Consider the following 15,663-nt stretch of genomic DNA (forward strand, 5'->3'; position numbering starts at 1 on the left):
TGCAAAGGACGGTGGAGCAAAATAGCACCGTGTTCTGTCACGTTTTATAGCACATCATGTGGGCTCAAGGGGCTGTATAGATGCTTGGATTGCAAAAACTAATTTGTCTAGTTCATTACCGCGGCGTGTCCCATCTTGCCCCACGCGATGTCTCGTCTTGCCCCGAGGGTTCGGGCAAGATGAGACCATCTGCATTTTGAATTTCTTGTTGTCGTGAAAGTGCTGGGTGTATGGCCTACGATTCATCGTCAGGGTGCACAGCGCTCACTCACCACCTTTGTTAAGAGCATAGCAGAGCTCTCGTCTTTCTAGACGTTTCTTTTTCCCCCTTTACTAGATCTGGAGTGGCTTGTCCCGCGGTGAGCGGGCTCACATCTCTATATTTGTTCTTCTACCATCATCATCATCATCGTTTTTGCGGATTAGTTATTATACGGCAAGACCGACACCCTCTCGAAGATAGTATGTAACAACAAGGTCACTAGTTACTTAAAATTATCTCTAAAAAACTATTTAATTAAATAATTTCGGGCAAAAGCAAGATAGCAGAATGGGAGACAGTCCTCGTTGCAAGCCATCCTATCTTTTAATATTCAGAAACGAGTGCGTGCCGTGAGATATCTATCGCTGAATTTAGCTACACAAATGAGCCGAAACCAAAACGGCTCGCTCCAGGAGCGCATCACCTTCGCCGACGGAGGCTTCTCTCGGCCGGAAAGCGGTTGATCCTGCCAACAACTCAGCACCTACTCCAATCCAATCATCTCCGTCGCACCAAAGCACGTGACCCTCTGACGTGTAATGAGCGCTGTGCTGCCTGCGCTCCCGGTCGCCGCGGTTTCGGCTCATTTGCATAGCAAAAATCGGTGATGGATATGTCAACAGACGTGCGCTGTTCAGCGTTTTTAAGCATGGCATGTCTGTCAACGAGGATTGTCCCCCATTCTGCTATCTCGCGTTCTGCTCAAATTCTCCTAATTAAAGAGTTAATGAATTTTAGGTAATCTTGTAATGGCACACTCTCTTCAAGAGGATGTCTGCCCTGCCGTATAACTCAACTCCAAAAACGATATCTATGTTGCTCTCGTAGCTTTTTTTTTTTATAAAAACCTGTAAAGGATAAAAAGACGCCCTGTAGAATTTAGAATTACGTACTGCTTGCTGCACGACTTCCTGAGATGTCGTTTCGCACCGGAACTATCCCCTGCCAGCTATACAGAGTTTCAGTTGTAGCGTACGCAAGGAAATAGCGCGTTCACACTGCGCACTCGCTGTACACAAAGTCAGGTTCTGCGCGTGCTGAGTGAGCATCCGCTATTTCGTTGCGTCTGCAAAGCGATCGCGTACGCAGTTCGAAAAATATCTAATGTCCGCTACAAAAAAAAATGGGGACGTTGGGGAGGTGCCGCTACACGTAAGCCGCTACCCGTTATGCGTCATTTACCACAGCCGCTATATTAAAGCTCCATGTGAGTTGCTCAACATTCATGTATCACCAATAAACGTGTCATACTTGGCATAGCCCTGTTGCACCAACCTCGATTCATCCTATCCCTAAAGCCAACCTTCCTATCACTGGTGGTGAACTTCACGGTTAATGGCATCTCAAGAACGAAGAAGCAGCACGAGTCGTCATTGAACCTAGTCTCTTACAGTGAAGGCAAGATAAATGAAATGGTGAGGAAGAGTTGTTGGAGACCAGTGCATGCTCTATAGTGTCCGGTCCAGTCTTCCTCACAGACTTCTTGTCTCTCATAGGACGGAGGGAAAGAATAGTCGACTTTTTGGTGTCCACGTGTTGCGAGGAAGAACTACTTTGCAAAGGTTCGCTATACTCGCAGGGAAAATGTGCAAACACATCCAAAAATGACGACGATAATATTTTGTTGCTTCGCCCCGAGGTACGTTACCGCCTTCTCAAAACAAGACCAAAACCCCCAGGGAGCACCGGCTTCAGCTGCTGTTTGGTGAGTACGCGCCACCACGTACCCCAGTCCTAAGGTGTTACCTACCGTGCCGAGGGGATGGAAGGTGAAGGGTTAGAAACCTTGAACAGTGGCGGCCGGTGAGATATCACGTCTTCGAGACCTTCCCGAACGTATGAGCATGAAGTGCGGGTGATCTTTAAGAATGCTCATTTTATCAAACCTGCATGGCAAACAATTCTTTTTCTTCAACGATCGGGAACAGGAGTCGTTTCCGCGCCGATGATAACGCTGTAAACCTTTTTCACCCAAATATATCATTCTTAGTTCAGAAGACAAGGATAAACCTCTTGGAAGAATGTCCCCTTTTTTTCATTGAGAGGGCAGTCAGATCCCTTTCAAACAGCATAAAAGAAATCAAGAAACTTCGGTCAGGCGACCTTCTGATCAAGTGCACCTCTGAAAAAGACTGCTCTCGTATCTTACAAACGAAAGAAATGATGGGAAAAAAGATACGCTGCACCGAACTGTGAACATCAATCGTGGAGTGATCTAGCTCCGTCCCAGAGCTTTTTGACGTTTCCCCCGAAGAAATCTTGGGAAAACATGAAAAATCAGCGTGTAATTGACGTACGAAAGATAAAGATACGCAGAAACAATGAATACAAAACAACTAGAAACATTGTGCTGACATTTCACAGTCCCATATTACCCAAGAAACTTAAAGTCGGTTATCTGTCGGCTGACGTTACTTCCTTACATTCCCAATCCTCTCGGGTGCTTCAAATGTAATCGGTTTGGCCATTCTTCTGACGCTTGCAGGTGTTCTCCATGCTGTACTCGGTGCAGCAAGCAGGATCACAACTCTAAAGAATGTGGAGGGCCTGATCACATCGTGAACTGCACAGGTGATCACCCCTCCTACTCCAGGTCTTGTTCAAAATGGAAGTACGAAAAAGATGGGTTGCATGTCAAAATAACTCAAAAACTCAGTTATCCAGAGGCTAGGAAGAAGGTGTCTCCCTTCATGTTTCAGAAATATTTTGCAGTTGCAGTCACCAACAAACCAAGAATGGTCTCAGTTTGCACAAAAACAGACACAATAACACAAAGTGAGGAAATAAGCACAATTCTCCCTCAGGCACTAGTAGCTTCACTAACTGTATCTGCAGTCTCACAATCCTTTTCTGTGGCGTGCTGTTCACAGACGCCACCTGCGTCTGTGGAGCTGAACTCCATGGAATGTGATGACGAGCGCGAGCTCGCAAGCTCAAAGAAAACTCAAAGGTAACCTATCGGGAGGTGGCTCACTTCCCGATATATTGCCTAAGGAACTCGCGGCTGCCCGGAAGAAGGTTCCCAGACAGACCATAATCTCCCCGAAAAACAGAAAATAAAATATTGTTCTAACTGTAAACTATTCTCCATTGCACAAACTCTTATTGTATACTTCCTCCTTTTTTGCAGCATGGCAATCTTGCAGTGGATTTGCCGAGGGCTCTTCACGAATTATGATGATGTAAACGATATTTCGGAGAGGTATGACGCGTCCTGTTGTGCGTTACAAGAAACATATTTGAATCCGCACCAAACACACTCACTCCGACGTGTTCCTAAGCGCCCCATGCCGTGGTGGACGAGCGCTTGTGAAAGGACAAGAAAAGGACAAAACCGTTTTTGGGGAATATTCCGCAGATATACGCAACTTCACAAGACCTTCTTGCTTTTAAGATAGCCCGTGCCAAGGCTAGATGGACACGGAAACAAGCTAAACAGGAATCATGGAGAAACTTCGTTTCATCACTCAACTCTATTGCACCCTCTAAGAAAGTGTGGGAAAGGCTTAGGAATATTAGAGGCGAATATTGTAGCTTGTATATTCCACTCTTGCAAGTTAATGGAGCACCATGTACGAACCCCGAAGAACAGACCAATGTACTAGGTTAACACTTTCAGAACATTTCAAGCTCTGCATATTACAGCAAAGATTTCCTTAAAGTTAAGACATCTGCAGAAAAGACGAATATTCCCAGTGGCTATGACGAAAATTATGCATACAACATGCCTTTTCAAATAACTGAGTTGTTGAGAGCACTGCAAACATCCAAGGATACGGCCACGGGGCCAGATAGGATAACATACTCTATGCTAAGACACTTGTCATCTGAATCACTCAAATGTGTCCTTGATTTCTTCAATCTCGTATAGAGAGAAGGACACCTCCCTTCTCGTTGGAAAATAGCTACAGTCCTTCCTTCCCTCAAACCAGGGAAAGATGCCTCCAAACCCAGTAATTACAGACCTATCGCGCTCACAAGTTGCCTAGGTAAAACTTTCGAGCGTGTGGTCAACAACCGTTTTATTTGCTACCTGGAGGAGAATGAATGCCTCACTCGATACCAGTGTGGCTTCCGTGTGGGATGTCCCACTGTGGATATAATCTCATTCGATTAGAGACTACTATCCGTGAAGCCTTTGTTAAGAGACAGCACTGCCTATCCCTGTTTTTTTTTACCTTGAAAAGGCTTCCGACGCAGCATGGCGGTGTGGTATCCTCCGGGACCTGCACGATTTTGGAATGTACGTGGGCGCCTGTTTCACTGTATTTCTAATTTCCTTCACGGAAAGACTTTCAGGGTACAGCTTGGTACATCACTCTCTCGTCTGTTCATACAGGAAAACGGTGTTCCACAGGGGTCAGTCCTTAGTGCTACACGTTTTATTGTCAAAGTGAACTCTATCGTCAGTGTGATCCCATCCTCAATCATGTACTCCTTGTACGTAGATGATCTTCAGATAGCATATCCTTCTACGAACCTGGCCATGTGTGAGAGGCGAATCCAGCTTACAATTAATAAGCTTGTCAAATGGTCGTCTCAAAACTGGTTCAAGTTTTCAACGGCAAAGAGAGTCTGTGTGCCATTTTCTAGAGTAAGAGGGGTATTCCCAGAGCCCAAGGTAAGCATAAACGGCCATGAACTGGCAGTTAAATGAGAACACAAATTCCTTGGTGTCATTTTCGGGTTTAGGAGAACTCGTCACAAGCCCGGTCGTCACAGGCCAACTGGTCATAGGTGAACTCGTCAAGGAGGCCAACTCGTCACAGGGTATCTCGTACGAGGAACTGCCATCACGCCAGAATAATCGTCACAGTGAACCTGACACCTGCTCACCGCACCGTACTCCCCAATGTGTAAAATACGTAAAAGGCTCTCCTGACCTAACCTTGGTCAGTCTCAACGGGTGCATATACTACATGAACTGACCCACTCTCCAAGGTGTGAAATAGTAAAAGGCTGTTTTGACCTAACCTTGGTCAGTCTCCACGGGTGCATATTCTACATGAACTGACCCACTCCCCAACGTGCGAAATGCGTAAAAGGCTCTCCTGACCTAACCTTCGTCAGTCTCGACGGGTGCATATTCTACATGAACTGACCCACTCCCCAACGTGTGAAATACGTAAAAGGCTCTCCTGACCTAACCTTGGTCAGTCTCTCAACTTTTGTCCGCGCCCCAGCAACGGAGCCCCACGGTGAGTTTTCTTCACTTCCATGCTCTTCGTGCCCTTAGTAAAGACGTGAAATTTGTACGGTCAGCGGTCTTCGGAATCCGGGTTCGCGGAAGTGCGGCTCAGGCATTGGAATAATCCCTTTGGTAAAACACGGTGGAACGCATTCCCTTTGGAACGGGGTCAACCTTGCAACCAGTGTTCCGGTGACGAACCGCCCCCCTTGACAAGTCTTCCGGTGACAAAAGGACCTCGTACCAGAGGGCCGGTGTGACCAATTATCCTGTGACGAGTCTTCCGGTGACGAGTGGGATTGTGACGAGTGGACCGGATCCCGTCATTTTCGATACAAAGCTCACGTTTGCAGCTCACATAAAGAACCTAAAAGGGAATTGCTTGAAATCTTTAAATGTACCTAAAATCCTCTCACACAGATCCTGGGGTGCAGATCGTGAAACAATATATCGCGTGTACACATGTACAGTCCGATCACGACCAGATTATGGATGTATTGTCTACGGATCTGCACGTCAATCTTTGCTTAAGGCTTTGAATCATGTCCATCACCAGGGACTGCGACTTGTACTGGGGGCTTTCCGTACGACTCATATTGAAAGTCTCTATGTGGAAGCAAACGAGTGGTCGTTAGCAAAACGTCGTTTCTATCTTGGGAATCTGTATGCACTGAGGATAAGAGGTTACCCTCAACACCCGTCTATATCCTGCGTTAAGACCACACGTTTTAAGCAACTCTTCCTAAATAAACCAACGTTACACCACCCTTTAGCATGCGAATTTCAAATGAGATTCAACTCTATGGCTTTACTGCTTACAGTTACATGATCGCCGAACGCAGTCCGAGGGTACCTCCATGGCAACCACCCTTAAAATATAACTGCTACCTGACAAGGTACAAGGAACATGTGGCCCCTTCCCTAGTGCTACAACACGAATTTAAGCACCTGAAGAGTAGTTTTCGGAACCGCACTGAAATTTATACAGATGGGTCCAACACAAGCAACGTTTTTCCTTGTGCCATAGTATCCGATTCATGTACAAGGTCGCACCGCTTAAAGAGCATCACGTCCATCTTCACCGCAGAGGTTTATGCCATCATTTTCGCACTGAGCTTCATTTTAGAAAGCAACATCGAATCATCTGTCATATACACAGCTTCTCTTAGTGCTTTACAATCGATATGTAATATTCAACCACAGGAGAACAATCTCGTGCAGCGAGTGCAGTACATGGTCAGCAGAACAGCAAACAAAGGTCTCCCTCATCATCTGCTGGGTGCCCAGCCACAGAGAAATAGCAGGTAACGAGCTTGCCGACAAAGCTGCTGCAGCTGCACTCTCAGCTGAAGTGACACTGTTTGACCTGCTTTTTCAGGACTTGAAGTCTCATCTTAAGAAAACGATAAACAAAACATGGCAGGAACATTGGGACACACAGACACACAATAAACTTCACCTGGTCAAAAACACCATAGGACACCCCATACAGAGTTTAGAGAAGAGAGCACATGAAGTTACACGTACACGGCTGAGACTCGGGCATACTCACCTCACCCATAGTTTTCTTCTTCGCAGAGAGGAGCCACCCGAGTGCACGCGCTGTGGGGAACACCTTTCTCTACTACACATCCTTACTTCTTGCCCGTTGTATGAACATCTTCGTCATCGTCACTTCCGGGAGTTTTATGGAAATCACCTACCGCTCCACCCGGCCCTAACTGCTGGGTGATGAAGCTCTTTTACCCTTTATTAGAGTCTATAATTTTATTAGACACACTGGTTTTTTAAATGCCTCGTAATTTTAAGGAAACATTTTTTTTAAAACAGAATACTTATGTTAATTTGTATCATGCATTGGTTTTAACCTTATCATTCCAACTAGTGACACTTTTAACAACGTTTTGGCGCATTATAGCCTTCGTCGCTGCTGCGCCATAAAAATACTAATCATCATCATCACCATCAAAACGAGACCAAAGCAGACAGTACACAGTCGAAATCATACTGTTAAGAGAAAATAATCTGTCGAAAAATTTTGCAGTTATGTCCACTTTCAGACCATCGAAACAAGCGGCATGTGCGAGCTGGTAAAAGCATCCGCCGTAGGTGGGGCAGCCGAGGTCGTGCTAAGGACTGGGATGTGCTGGGTTCGATCCTACCATCGGCTGTGCTGTCTAAGGTCTTTCCTCGGTTCCCTGGCAGACCTTCGAGGCGAATGTCGCACAGTTCCCCCTGAAGTCGGCTCAGGACGCATACTAACTCCCCTATCTCCCACTCCATCCTACTGTCCACATCTGTATGCCGCTCACAGCGGCCAGAGCGGCCACAGTTGCTTCGCATTGCCAACACGGAATGAAGAAAAAAAAAGACAATCGAGGAAATCGGGGAAGTTTTGTTTTGGAACTTTCAGGTATATCGCTTTCTTTCTTTTCTATTTTTTCGAGCGTTTACATCTCTACTCGTCCGAACATCTCCTCCACGTTCCTCCTTCCTCTCACTTCGAGACTGCTACACATGTGGTCCTGGGTGCCTCCTACGTTGGGTTCACACGACTCGCAGAGAGGCCCAGCCATTGGCTACCATGCAGTGACGTCGTGGGTGACGTAATCGGACGCGGCGGTGACGACGTTACGTCTCTCGGCACGAAACTCCTCCCGCCGCCCGCGGTGGCGCGTCGCCAGGTGTATTAGCTTCGTATATAGCTTCGGCATTTCGTTTAAATTACAGAATTCATTTAGTTTGAGCGAAATTATTTGCAAACTCTGTCTCGTCAAAAAACTGTTCTCATGCCGAACGGACGAATGTCGGTACAGTTCCCCCAGATGCCGAGCCCCGAACCCCCCTGTAACGCACACCTTCCTATGATCCTCTCTCTATCTGTCCACGTCTGTACGCCTCTCATAGCCACAGTTGCTTCGCGGCGCTATCTATGCGCTATGATATTTCTCTGTCTGGGGGAGATTCTGACGAACATGTTAGCGGTAGCGGCGACGAATTAATGCTGGATGATGACCCATACTCTACAGACCCAATGCCTCTGGAACCCGCCGACCATCCACGAGATGTGGCTGCGGCTAACCCGCGGGATGACATTTTTAGGTGACGTATCTCTTTGCATGGTTGCCGTCGGATGTGCGAAACAGTTTAGAATGTTGAAATCGGCAGGTGTCTGTGTGGTGTCTGCGACCTACAGGAGCCCGGCGAGCGCCTGTGTTGCCATTCTGTTGCCAGGGTGGTAGAAATGTGCAACAGTGCCGCCGTGCAGTGCATAACACAACACCCATTACTCAGGGACATCTGCCTCGGTAGAGAGCTTCTAGTGGTGTACGCGCCTCAATTCTGCCGCTACGATCAACATTTTAGGCGACTCAATCCCCAGGACCACAGGTAAGCCTGCTGCAGTGCTCTCTCGTTTGCTATATGATTACGACAGTAATGAATTTTTCGGTTTAGATGACCCCCCATCAAGATTCGGAAGGGTAAACTCGGGTGCTAGTCGGGTGTTGTTGGTTATGCAAATTGTCGCACCTAAAGTGGACAAGGGCTGTATACAAAAGGGCGACTATTCTCAGCAGCTTTTTGGCCTACACAAGTTTGTCCCCCATATATCATAAGCGTGGACGACAGCCGTGGAACGATCCAGAGATCGGTAGTGTACGAGAGGGTAACCCAGGTGAAAAGACGTTAACGTTGCATGCGCCCACAGAGAACAGGAAAATGGCGGAAGGTTTCTTTGCCTGGAAGATAACGGAAGCTGCGAACCGTGAACCACGCAGCCGAAACCGTCAAGATGGATTTGACTTAGATGAAATAGATTTTAGGAGGTTATTCCGCCTGTCAAAAAGAGCAGCCCACGTACTATGCGAGGAATTGCGGCCGTACCTCACACCGTCCTCGGAGAGGTTGAATGCCTTGTCGGTCGAAACAAAGGTACGTGTGTTCCCATCATTTATAATACGTGAATGGCAAAAGGGTTCCATGAAGTGCTCTGTCGTCGTTTCGTCCGAGGCACCTCGTTCAGCAAATGTTTCATGTAATTAGGTGCAGTACACAGAAACCTACTTCTATGCAGGCGCTCTGCGCACTGCACTTCTTCGGCTCCGGGAGTTACCAAATGCCTGTTGGGAACCAACCGGAGATTGGGCTGCCGCAGAGTAGCACTAGTCGTTGCATTCACCAAGTGATAAACGCCATGCAGGAGCCAGAAGTTATGCAGCGTTGGATACAGTTTCCATGTGACTCGGCAAGTGCGCAAGACGTCAAAGAGGGCTTTTTTGAGAGCTATGGATTTCCAGGAACACTTGGTGCAATTGATTGCACCCATGTGGCAATCATCGCCCCATCACTGAATGAGTCAGCGTTTGTAAATCGAAAGGGGTATCACTCTATCAACGTGCAACTGGTACGTCTTGTAATTGCGATAAGACTACTTTCACTAGTGTGCAACTTGCAAACGAGGTAATTGACTCTTTATAGCTAACCTAGCTAGTTTAAGTCACTGTTACATGTCAAACATCGTGCCACTTTCAAAACATTCTTTATTTGCCATTGTGCAGAAAACTAGACAATATTTAGGGATCCCTCACCCGGCGATTTGGGTCCTGAAATAAAATTAGAATTGATTACAATTTATAGTATTCCAAATACACAACCGCTGTACACCTAGTAAAAATTCAGTAGAATTCCTTGATGGCTTAAACCCTTTACCGCCTAATTAAAAAAAATATGCTCAGTTAACCCGTAACTTCCCGGCCACGGCGCTCAGAAGAATTGGGAGCCACACACTATAGTTGTATAGTTGAACAGGCCCAACCTATTCCTATCTTTACCTACCTTGGCAGGTGTGTTCCTCGGAAATGGAGATACTAAATGTGAATGCGAAGTACCCAGGGAGCACTCATATGGACGAATTCCACACTGCGCGATGCACTGTCCTGCAACAGGATTCCAAGAACGAACTCCTGGCTCATTGGTAAGGGCTGTTTCGTACGTCTGTCACCACACCATATTCCTTTCTCGCAGGGGATAGCGGATACCCCCTGGAGCCGTGGCTCATGGTGCCCTATGCTGAATCGGAGGCAGCATCTGATTCATCGAAAGCAACTTTTAATGTTCAACATCAGAAGGCACGGGCAGTCATCGAGCAGCGCAACGGACTTTTGAAGAGCCGCTTCCGGTGCCTACATAGACATAGAGCACTGCACTATTCACCAAGTGTAGCTGGGAAAATTATAAATTCCTGTGCAATTCTACACAACATTTGTTTGAGAGAGGGCGTTGAGCTGGAGGATCCCCCAGAGATAGACTCTGAAATGTTTGACACACACAGCCAAGCCGATCAGGAAGAAACTCGAGCTGGAGGGGCAAGGGTCAGGGACCGAGTTCGAAGTCAATTATACGCAGTGTGATATTGCTTTATGATCTCTAAAGGTTTTGTATGCTTCGCACCCAAAGTGCGTACAAAAATAAATGTGTGCTTACAGTAAGGAGTCCAATAATTTCTTGAAGAGCAATAGTTTGTTGCTCCTGTGCGGCGGCGACCCTATTGACCGCGTTTACAAGTTCTGTCAACGAGCCGTATATACGGCCCAGCTGCTCTTGTTGTTTGGTCTGAAGGGATAGGAAGCCCTGGCCGACTTGGTTCTGGTACTGCTGTCTAATGGCCCCTGTAAATATACTTCACAAAGTCAAGAGAGACACAAGAAAATTCGACTTGTACTTATTCTGCTCCGCCTCCTGTGTCTGGGTTCTTGAGTCACCTCTGGTGACATCTGTGGTCCACCATCTTGCGACGCATTCATAGCAGCAGCATCGTCGGGAGCTGTTGCTGTATCAGTGTCTTCCACCTGTCTGTGTTGCTTGTGACGACTGCTCGATTGCATTCTGCCCGTCTGCATCGCGGTGTAAGGTGTCAAACATTGGCATTGAACCTAACAGTAATAACTGGAAGCGCAAACTAGAAACAGATGAACGTACCGTTTACTGCGTCGTCGCAGTTTGCCTCCAAATGGTCAGCAGCGGGTGGCTGTTGTTCAGGTAGAACATTGGCCATCAGTGAAATTCCAGCCTCTGGGGTGGTAGCGACACCCACAATGCACACGTCTCCCATGAGGCTAACAAGAATTTCTTCTGCATCGGTTAACCTAGGCAGATCCATATCTGGTGTACTAATACGTATTAGTACACCAGATATGGATCTGCCAACATGAACCCTCCTAACATCCCTGTGGCAGCATACCTGTAACCACCCAGGCTTCACACCACATTAATTTAGAACCACAGCACAACATAATAAACCTAAACTATTTTGTTATTCCCACTCCGTCATACTCCACTGTACAATAAATCGATACAATTATAGGGTCATTCTTTATTCCCGTCACTACACTGCATTGACAATCTGCACAGAGTTCAAAATATTCCCACCTCGGCACTAACTTAGTGCAGTGCAGTCTGGATTTGATGCCAGAGCTAATACCGCCACGTGTAGTAGTTTTTGCTGTACAGACAGGTAGACAGTCTGTTGACTGCAACTGGAGATACAGAGTGACAAGACAAAACATCCCCCACACTGCAATGACGAAAAGATGAAAATTGCTGCAAGACAAAAATGCAAGTCTGTGTCCATTGTTTTCCTCTTCCTGGAATCAGGGGATGACAACCCCCTTGTGAGATGCGCCGTGAAGTGGGTCTCCAGCACTTGCTTCAGCCATGACCTCTGCATCTGAAATATGGCCTTGAGTATTAACACTCTAAAGAATACGTTGAGGGCCTAGCGGGTACAATAACAAATATAAAAATGACTATGCAAATAAATCTTCCCCTTTGCGGTCCCTATTTCACTGGCACAGTTATTTTCCTGTCGACATTACGTTATAAACGCTGGCAGCCGCATCACACACGGTTCCTTTCACAGAACTCGACAATTTTCAGGGCTCGTACATATCCATTATTTTGTGGGACGTGCAAAAAGAATTGCAATATTTTCGTGGCTTGACAAAACATACCAAATCCAGTTGATTCCGTTGACGTGCTTGCTGCCGCCTGAAATAGAGTCAGAAATTAGCAACAAGGCTGCAGTAGAATACTGATGCAAGTGTCTCGGACGTAGCCAAACACAGATTGCGATGTTTTCACATCCCTGAATGCTGCCATCAGGCTTACACTATGAACTGTAGAAACATCCACTAGCTGCAATAACATTAGAATAACGCTGTCATGTGGGAGTGTTACGTTACTCCTGCATAATACAGGCGACAATTAGCACAGATACAACACACCAATCTTTTTTCTCGAGAGTACGCGTACTATTGCGTCAAGATGCTGCAATCATTGTAATAATTTGTGTACATTAGTAGCCGATGTGACTGACGTTACAATCGGCGGCGAGGCCAGGTGTTCGCGATGATGTTTACTGTGACAACTGATATTTTTCATCGCAGCGTAGCTGTGACCACGCAAGATTGTCACTTACCTCCGTTACTGGTTCCTGCCCTTGTTCCTGATCGAATATGGTAGGCACGGCGTCAATCTTCAGCCGCTTCTGTTTCTACCGTAGCCAGAGTCGAACTTGCAATACATCTTCATCAAAATAGGCGTCGTCGGCGAAATGACAGGAACAGACGCGTGAAACATTCAATCCTTGGGCCACACCACAGTAGTGGCTGGCGATCGCTGCCTCCCACTTTCGTTTCGCCATCGCGAGGTCGGTGAAATGTAAGCTCTGGATTCGCGTTATAAGTCTTTGTGCACCCGGGCACGTAGCACCGGTTTCCTGGCTGTGACATCGCACGTCAACGGCGTGAAATCCTAGGGCACACGCTGTGGTTCAAAGTACTTCAAAGCAAACGCGACAAGACAACAAGAAAAAGGGTCAGACGCACGCTCTGACACACACAGTATCTGCGGCAGGAAGGAGCGCCTCCTGATGGTTGGTTTATCCGGGTGACGTCATACAGTGTCGGCGCCTTGCGGGGATTGCCGTGCGCGCCAGAAGCGCGAACATTTAAAAATCGTTTCTGGGTCAGCCAAGTGTATTTGTGCGGAGAAAATTTGCCGGCGTACATTATGAACGACAGGGAACATGACCATAATAGTTCCGGAACACGCTTCCGGATGCGACTATCCCTTTAACCAGCGTTGATGGAACCGTGCAATAGTCTCTCTCTCTACGTCTGCTCTTTAACGTCCCTCACGTTAGACTACGGGTCTAAGCGTCTTGTACACTGACATCAAGTTGCTGACGTCCCTTCAGATCAGCACGCAGACACGATAACCGGTCCACCGAGGCTTTTTTTTCTTCTTCTTTCATTTTAACATTTATTCTCAGTCAAGCACATAACCACAAAAGTACCTGTAACCTGTGATTTGTTCACATCCTACAGACGCGTGCTGTCTTGGGCTCACCTCCAGACTATCTCTGACGTTAGACTGGAATGCGCCTAGGAGAAGCTGTGGTTTATTGAAGCTGATAATATCAGCTTGTCGAAATCCTTATAGTCCTAGGACTACACTCAGTCAGACAAGCAAGAACGATGCGAGTCCAGGTCAGTGCGTGGGTGGTCGAGTAGCTTTTGATGGCAACGAGTGTTGTGGTAGAGTGAACCACTGCAGGCGATAACAGTGCATGTGTAAGGGTGAGAGAATTTTATAATTTTTTTGGTCACAGTGCCTGCTTTACCCTGAGTATTCCTTGAACTGATCCATCGAGGTAGTACGTAAAAATACAAGGATACGCAAGTACACTGAAAATTGATACTTTTATCCCAATATCACCGTATCACTATGCGTATTTCATTTCATTTTTATTTTATTCTACCCAAGATGCATCTCAACTGGGAATAACAGAGATGGAGGAGCCAGAGGGAAACACCCGGTTGAAGGCTCCTCCCTGAAAAGTGCGTTAACCACAATAAGAGCACAAATCATAATACATGAAAGTAATACAGTCCAGGAAAAGAGAAAGAAATGGTGCACCGTACATGGCAGGAAACACAAGGATTAGGAACTGTTAATTAACAGTACATTTCTTTCTTGTTTTCTAAAAGATGAATAAGAACACACATTTATTTCACGTAGCAACAGGTTCCAATCACATACACCACTTTTATATATTACTACTATGTTACTACTACTGCTCGTTAAAACATCCCTTTGGGCTTGCTGGTGATAGACTTCCATAACGTAAAAGCGCTAAAACCAGGACGAACACAGACACACACAACATCGAGCGCTCACTTTCAACAACTTTACTGACATGTCACATGGCAAGTGCTTATATTCATTGCAACAGGAACTCCCTTTCCCTTTCAGATGTCGAAATACTTTCCGAGCTAACACACGTGTTGCCCGCTTTCTTGATCAGGCAAGCCATGTCAGACATGTCAGTAAAGTTGTTGAAAGTGAACGCTCGATGTTGTGTGTGCCTGTGTTCGTCCTGGTTTTAGCGCTTTTACGTTATAGAACTACTACTGCTACTACGTATACTTTTCCTGTGAACTGATAAACATTCACATCATTGCTACACCACACGCTACGAAGGCGGACCCAAGCACACCAGGGACGCGTTCCCCGCCGCTTCTCAGCTTCGCAAATTCGCGTTTGCTCCGCACTCGTGAGCGCAATGCCACAGACCATCCAATGGCCATAGTGCAAGAGAGAAAAAAAGAGAAACGATCATTGCTTTGTAGTGGCTCAATCGCCGTCGTCAACCGCCTAACCGCACGAGAGTACGTGGCACATAAAGCACTCTGTTCTACGTTTATCGTCCATTGGCTGCAGTACTTGATACGCGACCTCTAAAGCTTCACGAAAATGTTTCATGAAGATTCATATTCAGGTCGTGTCATTTGTCGGAATATGGCACGACACATAGCTTACTTAGGTTATGTACAAGTTATGCACAAAGATCACAGTACTATTCGAAATACTTCCGTCAATATGCTCTCTTTGTTCCTTTTTCCCGGCATGGTAGCGAAGGCGGTCAACGCAAACTGCGACGTGGCTGTGATCACGCCCTCACCATTCAACGGCATCCCACCCAGCGAAGGCGAAGCAAAAGCGAACTTGAGAAGCTACGAAATGACGAGGACCGCGTCCCAAGTAAGCTTTCTGCAGACGTGCATTCCGTGACCTCTGACGTCATCCAACATTGGGCTGTGACAACCAACACCCATAGGGAAGGGGGGGATATGTTTAATGCAAATAAAAA

General features: G+C 46.6%; 1 protein-coding gene across 1 annotated transcript; it reads left to right on the plus strand.

Moving 5' to 3' along the window:
- The first annotated feature begins 9,129 nt into the window (after positions 1 to 9,129).
- On the plus strand, positions 9,130 to 10,848 carry LOC135397996 (putative nuclease HARBI1). The gene is made up of 4 exons (XM_064629455.1): positions 9,130 to 9,383; positions 9,526 to 9,855; positions 10,295 to 10,425; positions 10,476 to 10,848. Exons 1-4 carry the CDS (start codon positions 9,171 to 9,173, stop codon positions 10,480 to 10,482), a joined length of 681 nt encoding a protein of 226 aa, XP_064485525.1. The 5' UTR covers positions 9,130 to 9,170; the 3' UTR covers positions 10,483 to 10,848.
- Positions 10,849 to 15,663: the final 4,815 nt, after the last annotated feature.

Source organism: Ornithodoros turicata, chromosome 6, assembly GCF_037126465.1.
Source record: "Ornithodoros turicata isolate Travis chromosome 6, ASM3712646v1, whole genome shotgun sequence".
NCBI classification, from domain to species: Eukaryota; Metazoa; Arthropoda; class Arachnida; order Ixodida; family Argasidae; genus Ornithodoros; species Ornithodoros turicata.

Excerpts from the sequence above, each read along its gene's own strand:
- LOC135397996 (XM_064629455.1), top strand. The coding sequence starts at position 9,171 with ATGGCGGAAGGTTTCTTTGCCTGGAAGATAACGGAAGCTGCGAACCGT. Across the intron at positions 9,384-9,525 it reads CCTTGTCGGTCGAAACAAAG|GCGCTCTGCGCACTGCACTT; the intron begins GTACGTGTGTTC and ends ACTTCTATGCAG. Across the intron at positions 9,856-10,294 it reads ACTCTATCAACGTGCAACTG|GTGTGTTCCTCGGAAATGGA; the intron begins GTACGTCTTGTA and ends CTACCTTGGCAG.